This window comes from Apostichopus japonicus, chromosome 3, assembly GCF_037975245.1.
Source record: "Apostichopus japonicus isolate 1M-3 chromosome 3, ASM3797524v1, whole genome shotgun sequence".
NCBI classification, from domain to species: domain Eukaryota; kingdom Metazoa; phylum Echinodermata; class Holothuroidea; order Aspidochirotida; family Stichopodidae; genus Apostichopus; species Apostichopus japonicus.
Window position 1 is genome coordinate 26,751,980 of NC_092563.1, and position 16,541 is coordinate 26,768,520.

Genomic DNA, 16,541 nt, shown 5'->3' on the forward strand with positions numbered 1-16,541 from the left:
AACTACTGCATCTATGCAAAATGTGTCGTAGGAAATGTATTTATTGTCGACACAAGGGTGCATTTATATACAGGGTACTCATACACATGTAGATATTTTTGCGTGTGTGTATGTATGTATTTATGTACAGTATTTATGGGTGTATATATATATATTGTATGTATATTTTACATTGGTAACGTCCAGGTCATTCACTGCAAACAGAACCTTTTCCTTTCATATATAGGTGCATAGGCTGTTGTGAAGTGCCTACTAAATTACATTTTGCATAAGTGTTGCTGCATTATTTCATCGTGTGATGCGCTGCTTCATAATTTATATGAAATCTGTACAACGTACCATAAAAGTAAACAAGTTTTGTAAAAACCATCAATTCATCATTTGGGACAAAATTATTTGAAATATTTATCCATATATATATTTTCAAAACTACATCTTTAACATAATTAGTATGGCAAGATCATATCTATAATATGTCATGTGTATTATCATTGAAGAATATGTCTGAGAGTTAGATACTGGAACAAATCCCTTGTGAGGACCAAGTGTCTGCCATACACGGAAGTAACTTTATGAATATTCATGAAATCTTCCAGAACGATTATATATATGTGGAAACACTGTTTATGATTTCTGAAGTATTTATTAATTATGCCATATGTTCGAAATTTGACAAAAAATGTATTTGATTTGGGTATTATTTTTGCTTGTAATAATCTGCTAATGGTAAGGGCCAACTAACAATCAATCAGGCCCCAAATTAATCATATATTGAGGCCCTTCAGCTAATGTGAAGGTAGCACTTAATCTTTCCTTCAGAAGTAATATCCAATTGAAGATTTGAGTATAAAAACTACCCAAAAAAAAGGAATTGTAAGATCTCTTATGTCAGAGTTTACACAAACACTTCCAATATATCCCCCTCCACTGGGCTTCAAAATAAAGGGAGTAGATTTTCAGACTTTTTGCCTCCTATCTTGCATATAATTGTTAAAACATCTGCTATGATACTGTACACATCAGTACACTGAACATCCAGTAATAACAAAAAAGGGGAGAAATTTCATCTTACCTAAAAAGTGCTCTCAATCTCAATTATGAATGTTAACATTACAGGGCCTAACTCAAACAAGGGCCTGAAACAAACAAGGGCCTATTCAAAGCTATAGCCATATTTGCCTAGGGGTTAATCTGGGCCTAGGTGCCTTGGCTGTGTTGACCTCTCAGTTTTTAAGCGGGCCATCTCCACCTCGAAACTTGCGAGTAAACTTATTCCTTTCCATGTCCTATCAGCTACTATTTCATTGTTTGAGATGTGATCATCTGTATGTTTCTCAATTTGCTGTCCCCCTGTTTGCATGAAACCATTAATTTTGTAATATCTGTCTGATTTTAAGACATTTTTTCTCGTTTCATATATAAATTATAGTTTTCTTTTCATCTGTATGCAATGTTTTTTTAATAATCACATAAACGGATTCTCTAATTTATCAGTGTACTGCACAGTCGCCGCTTCTATCTGTGCGTCTTTCTTTCATTAATTACTAATGAACCTATTTATAGAACTTGCCAACCATTCGTGCCTATCACACCTTGGCTTTCATGCTCCACGGGGTTACTTTAATATCTCAAGTTGTAGAACCGATTAAGTCGCATTTGTGGTTCCTATACAAATAACTATCTTATCTTGTAACCTTTTAAACTGTTCTATACCCTAGGAGGTTTGCTTCAAAGATAAAATTCTCGAACTGGATACCAAATATGCATGCAGTTTTGTGTGGGGGATTGTGGTTATAGGAATGCTGAAATGTAACAAATAATAATAATAATACAGAAAGAAAGAAAGAAACATATATGCTGTTTGTGTTTGTTTTCCATGTTATTCATGTGTTCACTTTTAATGAGGTCCCATCATGCATTGCAGACAAGCATGACAATAGTAGCTACATAATAAACCAAGATGAAGATCAGTATTATACAGGTGTGAGGTAGTGTCACAGAATCAATGACAAACTGTCCCAATATCAATATCACTGGTTCGGTTTAGTGGTTTAGCTGCTGTGAAGTGAACCTTTGAATGCAAATACAATTATTATACAGGCATAACACCAGAGGAAAACAATGTGAGCCACTGCGGTTGAACTTCATTCTTGGTATAAGAAACTTCAACAGGAATTGATAGATACCCGAGGACTGAAAATATTGATTTGTCTTTGCGAGTGAGTGATATCTGTATACAGCCTACACATGTGAAGTAAAAGTGTACCGTATATTGTATTGTGTAAAAGGTACGTAAGGATTATTGCCAGTTTCATTTCTTGATTTGTCAGTGAGGATTAGGTTTGTCATGGTCGACTGATTCACTCTCTAAGTCTGATATAGTTACATGAGGTGTAGGTTATTGTAAGACAAGGCACATTGTATGTTATTGATAGTATACAGCACGAACAGGATGGGGCGGGGCAGAGAGGTGTTAATTGATTAATTATGCGTACAATGACTATCTCGCCGTATCATCACAGTAAAGGAATAAGAACTGGATGGGGCGGGGCAGAGAGGTGTTAATTGATTAATTATGCGTACAATGACTATATCGCCTAATTATCTTAGTAAAGGAATGAGAACGGGATGGGGCGGGCCAGAGAGGGGTTAATTAATTAATTAATTATGTGTACAGTGACTATATCGCCTTATAATTATAGTAGAGGAACAAGAACGGGATGGGGCGGGCAGAGAGGTGTTAATTTATTAATTATACGTACAATGACTATATCACCTTTTAGCTCCTCTAATGGAGCAGTACAGTGACTATATCGCCTTATATGCAGTGGCGTAGGAAGGTACTTTTGAGTGGGGGGCTGAAGACTGATGGCCGGCCTGGGGGAGGGGTCTAAGGGGAGGGGTGCCCCCCTCCCCTTTGGAACTTTTTGCATTTCCAGGTGGCCTCAGATGCAATTTGGTGCAATATAGCACACTTCAACACCCACTCCATTTTGTAAACTTAATTTTGTATTTTCACCTGGCCTTAGATGCAATTTGGTGCTCCAAATTTTCTCATTTGGAAATGAAAAAGGGGTTTTCTGACTTGCGGAGCGGGGGGCGGAATGATACTTCCGCCCCTCTAGATTTTTCACTGGGGGGGGCTGGCGCCCCCCAGCCCCCTCGTTCCCACGCCCTTGCTTATATGTCACAGTAAAGGATTTTCCAATAGGGGGGGCGTCAGGCATGAATGATCGCCGTCCTGGGGGATGTGTCTAAGAGGAGGGATGTACAATTTTTGCTTTCGAAGAAGGGCTGAAATGCAAAATGGTGTCATATGCATGGGCGGCGATCCGTACTTCCGAGTGGGGGGGGGGGGGGGATATGACCTTGTTGACTATCTAAGCGTAGTGCCACCATGAGTTGGCGCGAAGCGTACAAGAACATTTTGGGATTAACAAACCCTCTAGATGGCCGGAAACGGCACTTCCCGAGGTTTCCAAGCGGCATATACCCAACTTTAAAATAGGGATGTCATGTCCGAAATATCTCATAATCAGGATCCAAAATACTTTTTTTTTAATTTCGGGTGTTATTTTGGGAAAATTGCCCCTGTCAATCTTGTTTCAGGCGCAACGTTAGAATGTTCGAGAGCTCTTTTATATTATTCGATGAAGAAAATGGCCTCATGCAGGCTATTATAGGCCTATACACATGCAATACACAATTACACATAGTTACATTCCTAGGTACCGATTGCTAGGGCATCCAGGTGAAACGTATATTAAGCATTACCCTGGTTACATGAGATTCTCAGCTGTTCGAGGGAACATGTACGTGTGTAGGCCTACTATAGGGCCTATATGAATACTATGCGGGTGCATATATGTACTATATCAATACCGTGGGCGCAATAATACATTTTGTTGTTATAGGGCCAATGAAGCCTACAGTCAACTATTTTTGCTTTATAAAGACGCTTTATTTGAAAAGATCGCACTGCGTTTATGGTAGGCGAGAAATGAAGCTAAAAAAGAGCCGTACATTAACGAAGATGCATAAATGTAGGCATGAAAATATTCTTATCCCTGGCATTTGGTGGGGGGGGGGGATATGGTGCATTACATCCCCTCCACCCATTTTCATGGGGGGATATATCCCCCCTCCACCCAGGATCGCCGCCCATGGCCATATGTGATCCATTTTTCGACCTTAATAATAAGCAACATTTCCAGTAAATATGGACACAAAATGCACAATTTAGTATGGCTGGCATGTCACTTAGTGTTTATAGTGATAATACAAACACAATTACCATCTATGTTTCTAAAACTATTATGCCGCCGAACTTCGCCAGAACCTTTTTCTGGCAAACAAAAAATAAAGCATACGGGAGGGGGGGGGGGGTTGAGTGATCACCGACATATCACATAAAGGTCGTCATCAATTTTTTTTTTTTTTTTTTGCTAAACTTTTTTTTTTTTTGGTGACGGCCAAAGGGGGGGCGCGCGCCTGTTGCGCCCCCCTAGATACGCCCCTGAGTAAAGGAATGAGAACGTGATAGGGCGGGGCAGAGAGAGGATCAATGCGTACAATGACTGTAGCGCCTTATTATCACAGAAACGGCTAAATTATTTCATGAATTATTTCACAAACAAGAATATATAAAGATATTTCCTAGCCAGGGTGTGGATTAAATACATAATTATATTGGCGTTGGATTCTCTTATTCACAAGTTGATATGTAGTTGCGTATGAAAAAGGAGTAATAGTATCAACATAATTGAATTGAATTTAGTTTGGTTTATTTTAGTTTAGTAGACAAAAAGGATCAGGAAGTACACTCAGTCTCAAGTCCCCATCAAGGACCCTATAGGAGAACAAAAAATGAAGACACAAAAAGTCAGACCCGATTACAAGTCTTAAAGTGCTTGTCCAAAGCATTCTTAAACCCATTGACACTACTTCCAAGTACAACTCTCTCAGGCAATCCGTTCCACTCATTCACCGACCCTATTCAAAAAAGTTATTCCGAATATTTATCCTACTTTGTAACTTCTGGAGTTTAAGATGGTACAACTACCATTGGTAAACATGAAAAAGTCAGTGAAGGTTAAATTGTAAAAACCATACACAATCTTAAGAACCTGAATCAAGTCACCACGTAACCTCCTAAGCTCCAGTGTGGTGAGATTCAAAAGTTGCAACCGCCTATAATAAGGAACTAATCATCCTAGTAGCCCTCCTCTGGACCTTCTCGAGTACTTCCTTATCCTTAGCAAAATATGGGTTCCATGCCCTCATTGCATAATCCGGATGAGGCCTAACCAACTGCTCAACTACTTAAACCTAACAACTATGTCCAATTTCAGAAAACTGAAGTTCCTCTTGATCCAACCTAAAGCCCTATTACCTCTCTTAGCAGCTTCAAGACAATGTTTAGAAGGTTGCAGAGATGAGTCAATGTAGATACCTAGGTCTCTTGCAACAAACACCTCCTGCAACTCCACACCATTGAGATTGTCGGTACACTTTTGGTTACTATAGTACCAATATGCATCACCTTGAATTTATCAATATTAAAAAAGCATTTGCCACCCCTGAGACCAGGAAAAACCTTATCCAATCCATTTGTTATTGGGTTTGTCCCAATAACAGGGTAAGAATCAAGATTTTTCATATATGAAGGGTATAGTCATAGGCAGTGGCGGAGGGTATTGGTCAAGGTGGGCGAGAAAGGTCTGTAGGGGCGCTTTCGACACTATCTAAGCGGAGCGCCACCACAGGTTGGCGAGGAGCATACAGAAAAATGTGACAAATGTCAGTATGTAGATGAGAGCGCAATAAAAAAGTCAATAATTGCGAAGTAAAAAGTGGTAAAAAGCTGAAAAGGGCGCCAGCAGTCCATTTGAGTCCGTCAGGGGGGCATCCGCCCCCCCCACTGACCGTATGGACCCTCCGCCACTGGTCATAGGAATAATTACATATTCAATGTTCAAATAGTTTAGCCTTGGTGATCGCTTGGTGGAAAATCGCACTATCGCAGTTTCCTGCATTTTGAGATAGCTTTCAATATAGGCATAATATAGAATAAAGGGGCAAAGTCCATTGCATGGGACAGTGACAGGCCAGAATCCTAGGATGGGATTTTATTAACTGATAAGATTGGCCTGTGCCTGTGCAGGGAGATAACAACTCTCTGGTCTGTGCCCTTAGCATCAGCCGTAATGCCCATGAAAATCATCCGTTACCGACGGCAACAACTACCGTTCCTTTTTATAGTCAAGCTGCCGAAGGTGCCACCATAATTATCTTGATCACCTTAAAACTTCATCATCAAACTTAATCAGGGCTGTAAAATGGTCCCAAACGCCATTGATATTTGCTCTTGACAACCGCCATAAAATTAGCAGCGGGAAACGTAACGATCAAACATGTAAGGTTTCATTTCTGTTTCGTTTTCTCCAACTTTGGATAAAGTGTCTTTGCAATGGTGCACTTTTTGGAAAATTGCCTGGATACCCTTTTGATTCCTGAAAAGTTTGATGTAGTGACCCTGGCATTTTCATGAAAATTCAATGCAATTTCTAACTTGCCCTCAAAAGTTGCCATTTGCGACTCATCCTATATCCAGCCCTATTCTATAGCCTACATCTTTACGTCTCGCATATATCTGTTGTCGGTTAGACGCGTGGCAACGCGTCACACCAAATGAGGTATGCGCGAGGACAGAAGGGCTATATACTTGCTTCGGGGGAATTGTATTTACCTTTGATACTCAAAAAAAGTTATTTTTCTACTGGAGAAATGTGATGCACTTTTTGAAACGTTACGCCCGCGAGCAGTGTGTGAACGTCTGTGCTTGCTTGCACATATACTTGTAACAAAAGCAAATCCGAAATAGGCCGAGATATAGCTAAAATTAATGGAAACGATACGAAAGAAATGCAGGAAGCCAGTGCACACAATCAGTTTATAAAGTAGAAGATGTGAGTCCGAAGCCGTTAAGGTCAACTCCCTGTGTAGGGAAGGGGGGGGTATGGATTACGGAAGGTCCTCCCGTGGAATAAATAAACTTGTTCAAATAAATGTTACATGTGTGATGTATGAGTGCTATCACCGACTGTGATATCACACCAACCGTCTTTGCTATACATACTCCGAAGGTTGGTTGTGGTTTATATGCAAAGAGTGTAAGTTAGAAATACTACATAGCGTATTGCAGAGTGGTAGCTGCCCCATAAAGCCGTCCGATATGAAATAGGGGAGTGGATGATTATAGGCTTCCTTCCCACATGCACACTTCACCCACTAGAGGTTCACCAAGCTGCTCATATATTGCATATATCTTATTTTCGTCTACATGGCTTCGGTTTCTTTTTCATTAATTTACGAACTCGATAATATTGTGAAGGATGGAAGTATAAACTTTCCCTTGTTTGAAGTTATTTGACACCGCAAACCTTGATTTCAATGTCTATCAATAGTACAGTAGCCTACTGCTATAGACGTACACTGCACAGATCTTCCTCAAAGGTAAAACATCGTGTCATATGTAAAGCTGTAATGCATGTAAAGAATTATATGACTAGCTGTGACTGTGTCTTGATATCGACAGAAAATCAGTGCAGGGATATTGCTGTAGCTGTCCACTTAGCTCTTCAATGAGTTTAAACAAGTGGTTTTATTTTCCTGACAGAATTAAAAGGTTGCACTGTGTCCCATCTCCAGACTCCTAGATGTGTGTAAAGAGAGAGAGACATACAAGGCATCGAGAAGACCTAACTAAGATAATCACCGATAATCGGTATGGCGGTTGATTTCATAGCAGGATTGAACGGCGGTAAGATTAATCACTACAGTATGTTAATATATTGGAATTTGATGTATATAGGTTCTAGGGTGGAGGAGGGGCCGGGGAGACTTACACCCTCGCCTTCGTGCAAGGGGTTAGTAAATGGTGTGGAGCGAAAGAGTGTGATCAAGGCGTGGTCTCATACCTTGGTGACCCTACCTGCAGTCACTAAGTGGAACTTATTTGTATAATAAAAGCAAAACGCTCTACACACTGAAAAAAAGTCATAGATGTATGCTGTTGCAGGACCCCCTGTTGTCAGGGGATGGAGCGGACAGTAAAGCCCCATCCAAATTCATCCGCCATCTCACTTTTTGTAGAAATTGTTCCTCGCAAAGTGGTTAGTTTTAAGGGATATATCCAAGTGGAAAAAAAGACTTTACCCTCTTGCCTGCACTTAGCTAATTGCCTCAGCTCTATCATGAGAACCATTACCCACCCCCCTACCCTCCCCTTCGTCAACATACCCGCCCTCAGATTTCATAATGCATGCTCGATTTTGGCGAGACATTATTTTCATGATTTGAAACAGTGATCGGGAAGGATTATCTGCTTAGGCAAGAAATTTCTACATTCTTTTCTCTTTTCATGTTGAATGTATTTGGCATTTAAGGTCTGGCAGGATTGATAGCTGTTCACCCACTGGACACTGTTAAGGTGCGTGAAGTTTTGTTTCTTATTATCATTATTTGTTGTTATATTCATTGTTAAGCTACTTGTACATTTATATATAGGTGCAAGATCTGGAAGGTCGTGGGTTCGGACCCTGGCCGGCCACAAAGTAAGGTGGATTTAATATCGAGGAGAAATCCACGTTGTCTCTTTTCCATCCGAAATGGTCTCCCAATTAATTGTAACAAAAACATAATAATAATGATGTCGATGATGATGATGACGATGACGATGACGATGACGATGACGATGACGATGACGATGACGATGACGATGACGATGATCATGATGATGATCATGACGATGATCATGATGATCATGATGATGATGGTCATGATGATGATCATGGTCATGGTCATGATTATGGTCATGATTATGGTGATGGTGATGGTGATGATGATAATGTGTAATGGCTTCACACACTGACCAAGCTATAATTACTCCATGTCAACTTTCCTCTCCCTCCAACCCCCCCTCCACCCACCCCCTCCACCCCCCCCCCCCTCTCCAACCACCTCAAGAAATGTGAATAAAATTGTACAGTACAATCATTTTAAATTCATATAGTCTCGGTTTGTTACATTAACCGTCGATCGCACATGTTCGCGGTGTTCTATTGTTTTGTACACTTGAATGCTTTATTTATATATTTATTTATTGTTGTTCATTCGACTCTTGTTTACAAACAGGTCAGAATACAGATGCAGAGTAACAAAGCTCCCAGATACCATGGCAACCTTCACTGCATAGTTATGATCATGAAACAGGAATCGGTAATATCTCTTTCCCTTCTATCTTATTTTTTGTAAAATACTGATTGTAACAGTGTGGGCAAGGGATTTTCTAGGACTAGTTCCCCCCTTCCCATTTCAAAACAACAAGAGAAAGTTAAAAAGCATTAGCGAGTCGTGATACTATCACCTAATACTATATTAGATTACCAACATGGGTACTATATAGTACCCATGTGATCAAGGTTGTGCCAATAACTACTTTTAATTTGGTTGTTTGGGGTTCGAAAGTTGGTGTCGGCGGGGGGGGGGGAATGGGGATGGGGATGGGGAGGTGTTGGCAAACCCTTCTTTACATATGTATCATTACGTTTCGTTGTTTTTTCAGCCTGCATCTATTTACAAAGGTTTGGCTTTCCCCGCCTTAACCACCTCATCTTTAAATGCCTTGGTATTTGGGGCGTATGGACCCTGCATCCGTCGGCTCGATTCCAGCAAACTGTCTCACCATTTCCTGGCAGGGAGTGCGGCTGGTTTAGTACAAAGCCCACTTTGTTGTGTGGTCGAGTTATCCAAAATTCGAGTCCAGATGCAGGGTGTAGGTGAAAAGACAGATAAATCTAGCGTGCGAGTGTACAGAGGCTCCATAAGCGCCGTCTTGAAGATATTTAGAAGCGAGGGTTTGGCAGGGTGTTCCAAGGGGCTGATCTTGGTGACGGCCCGCGATGTTCCAGGTTTCGGGGTATATTTTGCTTCTTATGCGGGACTTTGCAACGTGCTAGGTAAAACACCCTCCGAAGATCTTTCATTTATGCCGTTAATGGTCGCCGGTGGCTTAAGCGGTGTGTTGTCGTGGGGGTCAGTATACGCACTGGACGTGGTGAAAACGCGATTCCAAGCGGACGGTATCGACGGTAACCGAAAGTACTCAAACTACAGCGATGTAGTCAGAGAAATATACACCCAGAACGGTATGCGCGGTTTCTTTGCTGGGCTCAGTGTGACCTTGATTCGAGCCTTTCCTGCAAATGCCGCTTTATTTGGAGCTGCCACGTTAACTCATCGACTGTTAGGATCTCAGTTCTGACAAGGATCCAAAATCGAGGGTAAATAAAATGTTATGTTATCATTGATTAAATATATGATATCACGATTTACGAATTATTGCAAAAAACTGCCAGTTTCAGTGGAAAATTTGCGATTCGTTGCTTGGAACCAATGTTCCTTTGAAAAATCAAACTGTTTAGTTTTTACGTCCAGTTTCGGATCACATACTCTTTAACTTGGATTATTGGTAAATTTAAACAGCGGAATAAATGACTCAACATTTATAACCTCAATGTTCCATTCAGACAGCGAAGATCACTTGATGTTGTTCAGTGTACCTATTTGTTGTTTCACAAGCTTCGTGTGTCATCCATATGAGACTACATGGCCACAGGGTATATGTAAAGCAGATGCCAGGCAAATGGTCTTAAAGGATTGGTTCAGGTGTTTGAAATGTCTATTTTGTATGAAAGAGCACAAAAAGACAAAAAGAACAGTGAAGAAACTACCATGATAGCATGCTCTGTTAAGGAGATATGACACTTTGAAGATATCAAAATTTCTTTGAAAACGACTGGTGTAGAAAGACTTACTGTGAGGGTGTGACGTCACATCCTCACTTCCTCAACATTTGTGAATATATTTCTTGAAAAATTATTTACATTTTTTAACACATTTGAAAATAATATAATCAAAAATTCTTCAGATGTTTAATCTCAAATACTTCCTTTGACAAATATGAGATCTCCTGACATATCTTTTGGTTGGAAGTCATGAAATCTCACAAAATATTTAGCGAAAAAAACAAAGACTTTTCAGGAATGTGAGGATGTGACATCACAGCTAGTCAGATTTCAGCAGTTTCTACACAATTTGATAAAACTTTACACTTGAATATCTCTTTAACCGAAAAAGATATTTGAACAGTTTTTTCACCATTGTGTTTCTTTTATTGTCCTCTTTCATATAACATAAACATGTGTAACTGAATTCCAATCCTTTAAAGGAGCAAGAGGGGAATGGGGAGGGTGGGTCCATTGTTACATAGTTTCTTTCATAATATACTATACCTGTTTATGGTCATAACTGTTTGCTCATTACGGTCTCCAATTTAGTAAATACGCCGTCTAATTATTATTATTTTTTTTATATTAATCGGTCCCTTTTTTATTGATTTGTTTTGTTATTAAACTAACATTTATTTCATTTCAAAGCCTTATTACAAATATTTTGACAGTGTAGTAATAATCATTGTTGCATTTGTGTATAATTTTTTAACAAATTAACCAAACAAAGCAGGCTTCGCGTCCACCAAATTGCAATTACGTGTTACACTTTGAAACATGCATAGATGAAATGTCTCAGGTAAGCATATTATCATTCATTCTTCAGTCATCGTTTTGGGGTTTTTGCCAGAGGCGGAAGGGAATCTATATATAGAATGGCAATGGCGTGTCATGTGTGTGTGTGTGCAAGTGATACTTGCTTGTAAACCCCGTAACTGAAAACGTGAATGGTGGATTAACTTCATACTTGGTATGTGGTTCCGTCCTATTTAGTGCAAGAACAATATTTTTTTTCTGTGAAGGTCAATGGTCATCTGGGGTCAGCAGAGGTCAGAATCTGAAAACTTTGTAAACACGATAACTCAAAAAGTGCATCTTTGTTGAACTTCATACTAAGTGTACATATATATATATATAACTATATATATATATATACACATATATATATATATATAAATATATATATATATATATATATACACATATATATATATATATATATAAATATATATATATATATATTTATATATATTATATTATATTTGCATGATGTTGTTTGATTGTTCTTTCTAATATCCTAAAGGATATTAAATGTATGACTCACATTATACATAGTATATATAGTATAGTAATGACCGCAAGACCATTCCTTTATTTGTTTTCCGAACATGTTACCTCATTTGACTAATTATTACTGACATTCCATCTCCATTCGTCCACATCCAAACCACCCACGCTGTTCCTTTATAGTTTTTAGTTTATTCCTAGGTGGCCAGGAAAGACATAGTTTGAGTTAGTTGAATTGAGCATATATATGGACATGTATTGGCTATGGGCGGGGGGAGGGGGGATGAGGAGTTGTATTCTAAGATCTACTTTAAATAAGTTAACTTCCTTTGTACTATTTTGTAAATAACGTTATAAGTTCGAAGAGTTTTTAAGCTGCTTTCTTATTTGTTCCATTTTGGTTTTCAATTATGTTGGCCTTAAATCCTCTGTTGCATTTTTTTTTTTTTCGTGTTGCCTTTGTTGGACCCTGGCGGGGAGGGACCTCGTTACAGTATATTGAGGCATTACACAGTATGTAGGACTGGCCTGCTAGATAAAATGAAAGTGTTACCTCATTGTTCATGTTTTGCTAGGCATCTGCATAGGGTGAACAATGGGCATGTAACGTTGCCTTCTATAGTTATGATTAAGTGTATGGTCATTATGATATTAAGGGCTCTTGAAACGTTTCTTATAGTTCACATTTTGTAATTTTGTTCACCATTTTGTTCCGTTGCTATAGCTCCATAAAATACGCACAACTAAACAGAGTAAAGTGTATGTATTTTCCCCTGCAGACAGGGGGCATGTCTATCCATTGAATTAATAGGGTCTCCTTCCCGCATCAATTACCCCCACACCCCTTTCCCCAAACAAAAATAGTTTTATATTCGTTGTTGCATAGCCTCTTCGCTCTTGTAAATGTATGTACAATTTATGTTTTCTAACAAGGCGCGGCCGGTTAACTCTTTGAGCATCCTATGGACACAATAATCAGGCGCGTATCCAGGATTTTCTAACCCGGGGGGCGCGAATTACTATCTAAGCGGAGCGCCACCATCGGTTGGCGCGCAGCGTACGAGAAATTTTCTGGTTTTGATACCCCCCAGATCACCGGAAACGGCACTTCTCGGGCTTGAAATGACCAACCAGATGTACACTTTTGGCCTGAGAACCAAGTATTTCCTAATAGTTTTTTTTCCATCCATAACCTTTTTGAAGATTGTCAACCCGGCACACGTCATGTTCGACCTGATCGCATCTCCCGTGGGTCTTTGCTTTTGTAGGTGATTCTACGTCGCGGCCCACAATACCCGTCAGCCCCACTTTTCAAGGTTTTAAGCCCCAAATTTGTTCAGAATTTGAAAATTCACATTTCTCGTGAATAAACTCACTTCAAAACATACCCATAATGTTGTACAAAATTTCATCTATGGACAACCAATATAGAAAAACTTCCTTCAACCCCTAACAGACCGGTCAAAATTGCTCGAGTAGAGAGAAGTGTGATGCAGAATGTTGGTCAGAAATTTTCGAAAATTCAGACACAGTTAATTTATTGGTGTACAAATATTAAACCTGTTATAACGGCTATTATAAAACTTGGTTAAAGGAAATGATAAAAATAGCAGATATTTCCGAAACCGAACACTACACACATAGGTGTAGTAGGCGCGGCGGCAGTGGCGGAGCTAGGGGTATTGGTCAGGAGGGGCGAGAATGGTCTGTAGGGGCGCTTTCGACACTATCTAAGCGGAGCGCCACCACTGGTTGGCGCGTAGCGCACAGAAAATTTTTGAGTAAAGATACTCCCTAGATCGCCGGAAATGACCCTTTCAGGGCCTGGATAATTTGCAGATAAACGAAGTATAGGGTGTCATCGCCAAATTACACCAACAAAATGTGACAAATGTCAATAAGTAGATGAGAGCGCAATAAAAAACTCAATAATGTAGAATAAGTAAAAAGTGGTAAAGAGCTGAAAAAGGCGCCAGCAGTCCATTTGAGTCCGTCAGGGGGGGGGGCATCCGCCCCCTGACCGTATGGACGCTCCGCCACTGCGCGGCGGGGGTGCAGCCCCTAATTCGCCATTACTAATGTAAAAGAAACTTTTGACATAACTGGACCTTCATGCTTTTTATACATCTACATGAGACATGTCGTTGTTAACATTAGCATCCCGCGGTATACTGCGCAATTTGAACGGACCGTACGGTACATGATGGATGCTTGCTTATATAATATTGACATTGACACGTTGAACGCGCGCTTCGCGCGCGAAAATTTTTGGTTATTTTTTCGGGCAAGTCGGACAGTTTTGAGGATTTTCATCCTGGAACGCTATTTTCATGCTCACTGATATGATATGATATATGCTGTTTGCGTTACAAATTCGAACAGGCGCGTAGCGAGGAATTTGCCAAGGGAGGGGCGAAACCTGTAGGCAAATTATCTAAGCGTAGCGCCACCATAGGTTGGCGCGAAGCGTACAAGAAAATTTTGGCCGAAAATGCCTCCCAGATCGCTAGAAATGGCACTACCCAGGACCATTTGTTAGCGCGAAGCGTACAAGCAAATTTTGGTCGAAAATGTCTCCCAGATCGCTGGAAATGACACGTCCCAGGCCTTGTAAGTTGCATCTAAGCACTTTCTATTTTGAAATTACTCAGCGATATCATTTAAAAAAATGCTGAATGGGGGGGGGGGGCGGTCGCCCCCATCCCAAAATGCGTCATGTTCCCCGACGACACGGTCGAGTTCGAGACCAGCAACAGTTGGTTTCATAGCACAATTCTACACACGCGTTATGATAGACCATATATATATATAGATCATTAGTGAGAGAGGAAAATGGAAACGTCAAAACAATGGAGTTGTCGGTGTAAGGGGTAGGTTGAGGCACACTTTTACGAAATCATTGATCCGTCACTGGCTACCCTTCAGCGCTGTAATGATGTCACTGTTCCTCTTTCTATTCCCGGTGCCTTCGCGTTTTTCTTTTACTCCCTCCTTTTCTCCTTCTTCTCTCTTTCTTCTTTTTCATTTCCCTTCCTTCCTCTCCTCCTCCTCTTTTTCCCCTCTTTTTTCCTTTTTCTTCTCTTTTTTTTCTCTCCTCTTTTTTCTTACCCGGGGGGCGCGCGCCCCCAACGCCCCCCCCCTGGATACGCACCTGATAATGGTGATGAAAATGAAACAGCACCACCCCCTTCTTAGTGCAACACACCTCCACAACTGCCAGAAATGTACCAGCCCTGTGAATGTATATACTTTCTAATACTGACCGCTTAAATGTATGCTAAAGTGCCATCGAATCATAACAGCTATTCCTTCACACCTCCTTCGATATAAGTATAACTCGTACAGTGGCGGAGCGTCCATACAGTCAGGGGGTGGATGCCCCCCCCCCCCCCCTGACGGACTCAAATGGACTGCTGGTGCCCTTTTCAGCTTTCTACCACTTTTTACTTATTCGCGATTATTGACTTTTTTATTGCGCTCTCATCTACATATTGACATTTGTCACATTTTTTGGCGATGACACCTATTTATTCTTCATTTATCTGAAAATTAGCAAGGCCAGGAAAGGGTCATTTCCGGCGATCTAGGGTGTATCTTTACGCCAAAAATTTTTCTGTACGCTCCACGCCAACCTGTGGTGGCGCTCCGCTTAGATAGTGTCTAAAGCGCCCCTACAGACCATTCTCGACCCTCTGACCAATACCCCTAGCTCCGCCACTGAACTCGTATCCTCTAGCCGGCCGACGACTGCCCGACTAAAGATGGTTAAACTCGACACCATTCGGCAGTCGAGACCTATAGGTTTTCGAGCATCTTCAAGACAAATAAATACTAAGTGCACATTCAGCGAATGATGAACGCTCTCTGGATAACATTCGAAAGAATTCTGAAAGAACACGGCCAGAGACTGCATGTCACATATAACAAGGCCGAAATGTGTGTTTTTTTTATTATCCCCCTGAGTGGCTATATATGTCGAAACTGGTAAGTTGCACTGCACAACAGCAGCCGACTGCTGGGGGTGCCGACCCAACATGTTGAAGCAACACAACTGGCCAAATCTTACTCAGTCGTAGTAAACAAATGCCTTACAGATACACGATTTCGCCGAGGTGGGTCGCGTTTAGCCTTGCAGTAGTCGGCCAATCTAGCGATTCACCCAGGGCGCTTGATTTTTCAAAATCCAATCTGATTTATATGGTAACACGGGAAGCACCATATTTTGACAACTCTTCAGGTTTCTCAGCAATGTTGAATATGCAAATTTCATATTTGCCCGGGATGACCATCGTTTAGGGCCTAATGAAACGACAAGTCCATATGTCAAACAGATGTATACGTCTAGAAAATTGGATCAGCACTGCACATTTCAAGGCAATTACACCAACATTCCTTAATTTCTGA

The 16,541-nt window shown here is 40.5% G+C and overlaps 1 protein-coding gene across 2 annotated transcripts; it reads left to right on the top strand.

The window, feature by feature from the left end:
* The first annotated feature begins 1,953 nt into the window (after positions 1-1,953).
* LOC139965670 (mitochondrial basic amino acids transporter-like) lies at positions 1,954-15,287 on the top strand. 2 transcript variants are annotated; one of them, XM_071968277.1, is made up of 5 exons: positions 1,954-2,288; positions 7,679-7,822; positions 8,448-8,491; positions 9,196-9,279; positions 9,626-15,287. In XM_071968277.1, the coding sequence occupies exons 2-5, from the start codon at positions 7,789-7,791 to the stop codon at positions 10,322-10,324; spliced, it is 861 nt and encodes a 286-aa protein (XP_071824378.1). In that variant the 5' UTR covers positions 1,954-2,288; positions 7,679-7,788; the 3' UTR covers positions 10,325-15,287. The 2 variants fall into 2 exon arrangements, with proteins under 2 accessions (XP_071824378.1, XP_071824379.1); XM_071968278.1 differs by having other exon boundaries at positions 1,954-2,219.
* The last annotated feature ends 1,254 nt before the right edge of the window (positions 15,288-16,541 follow it).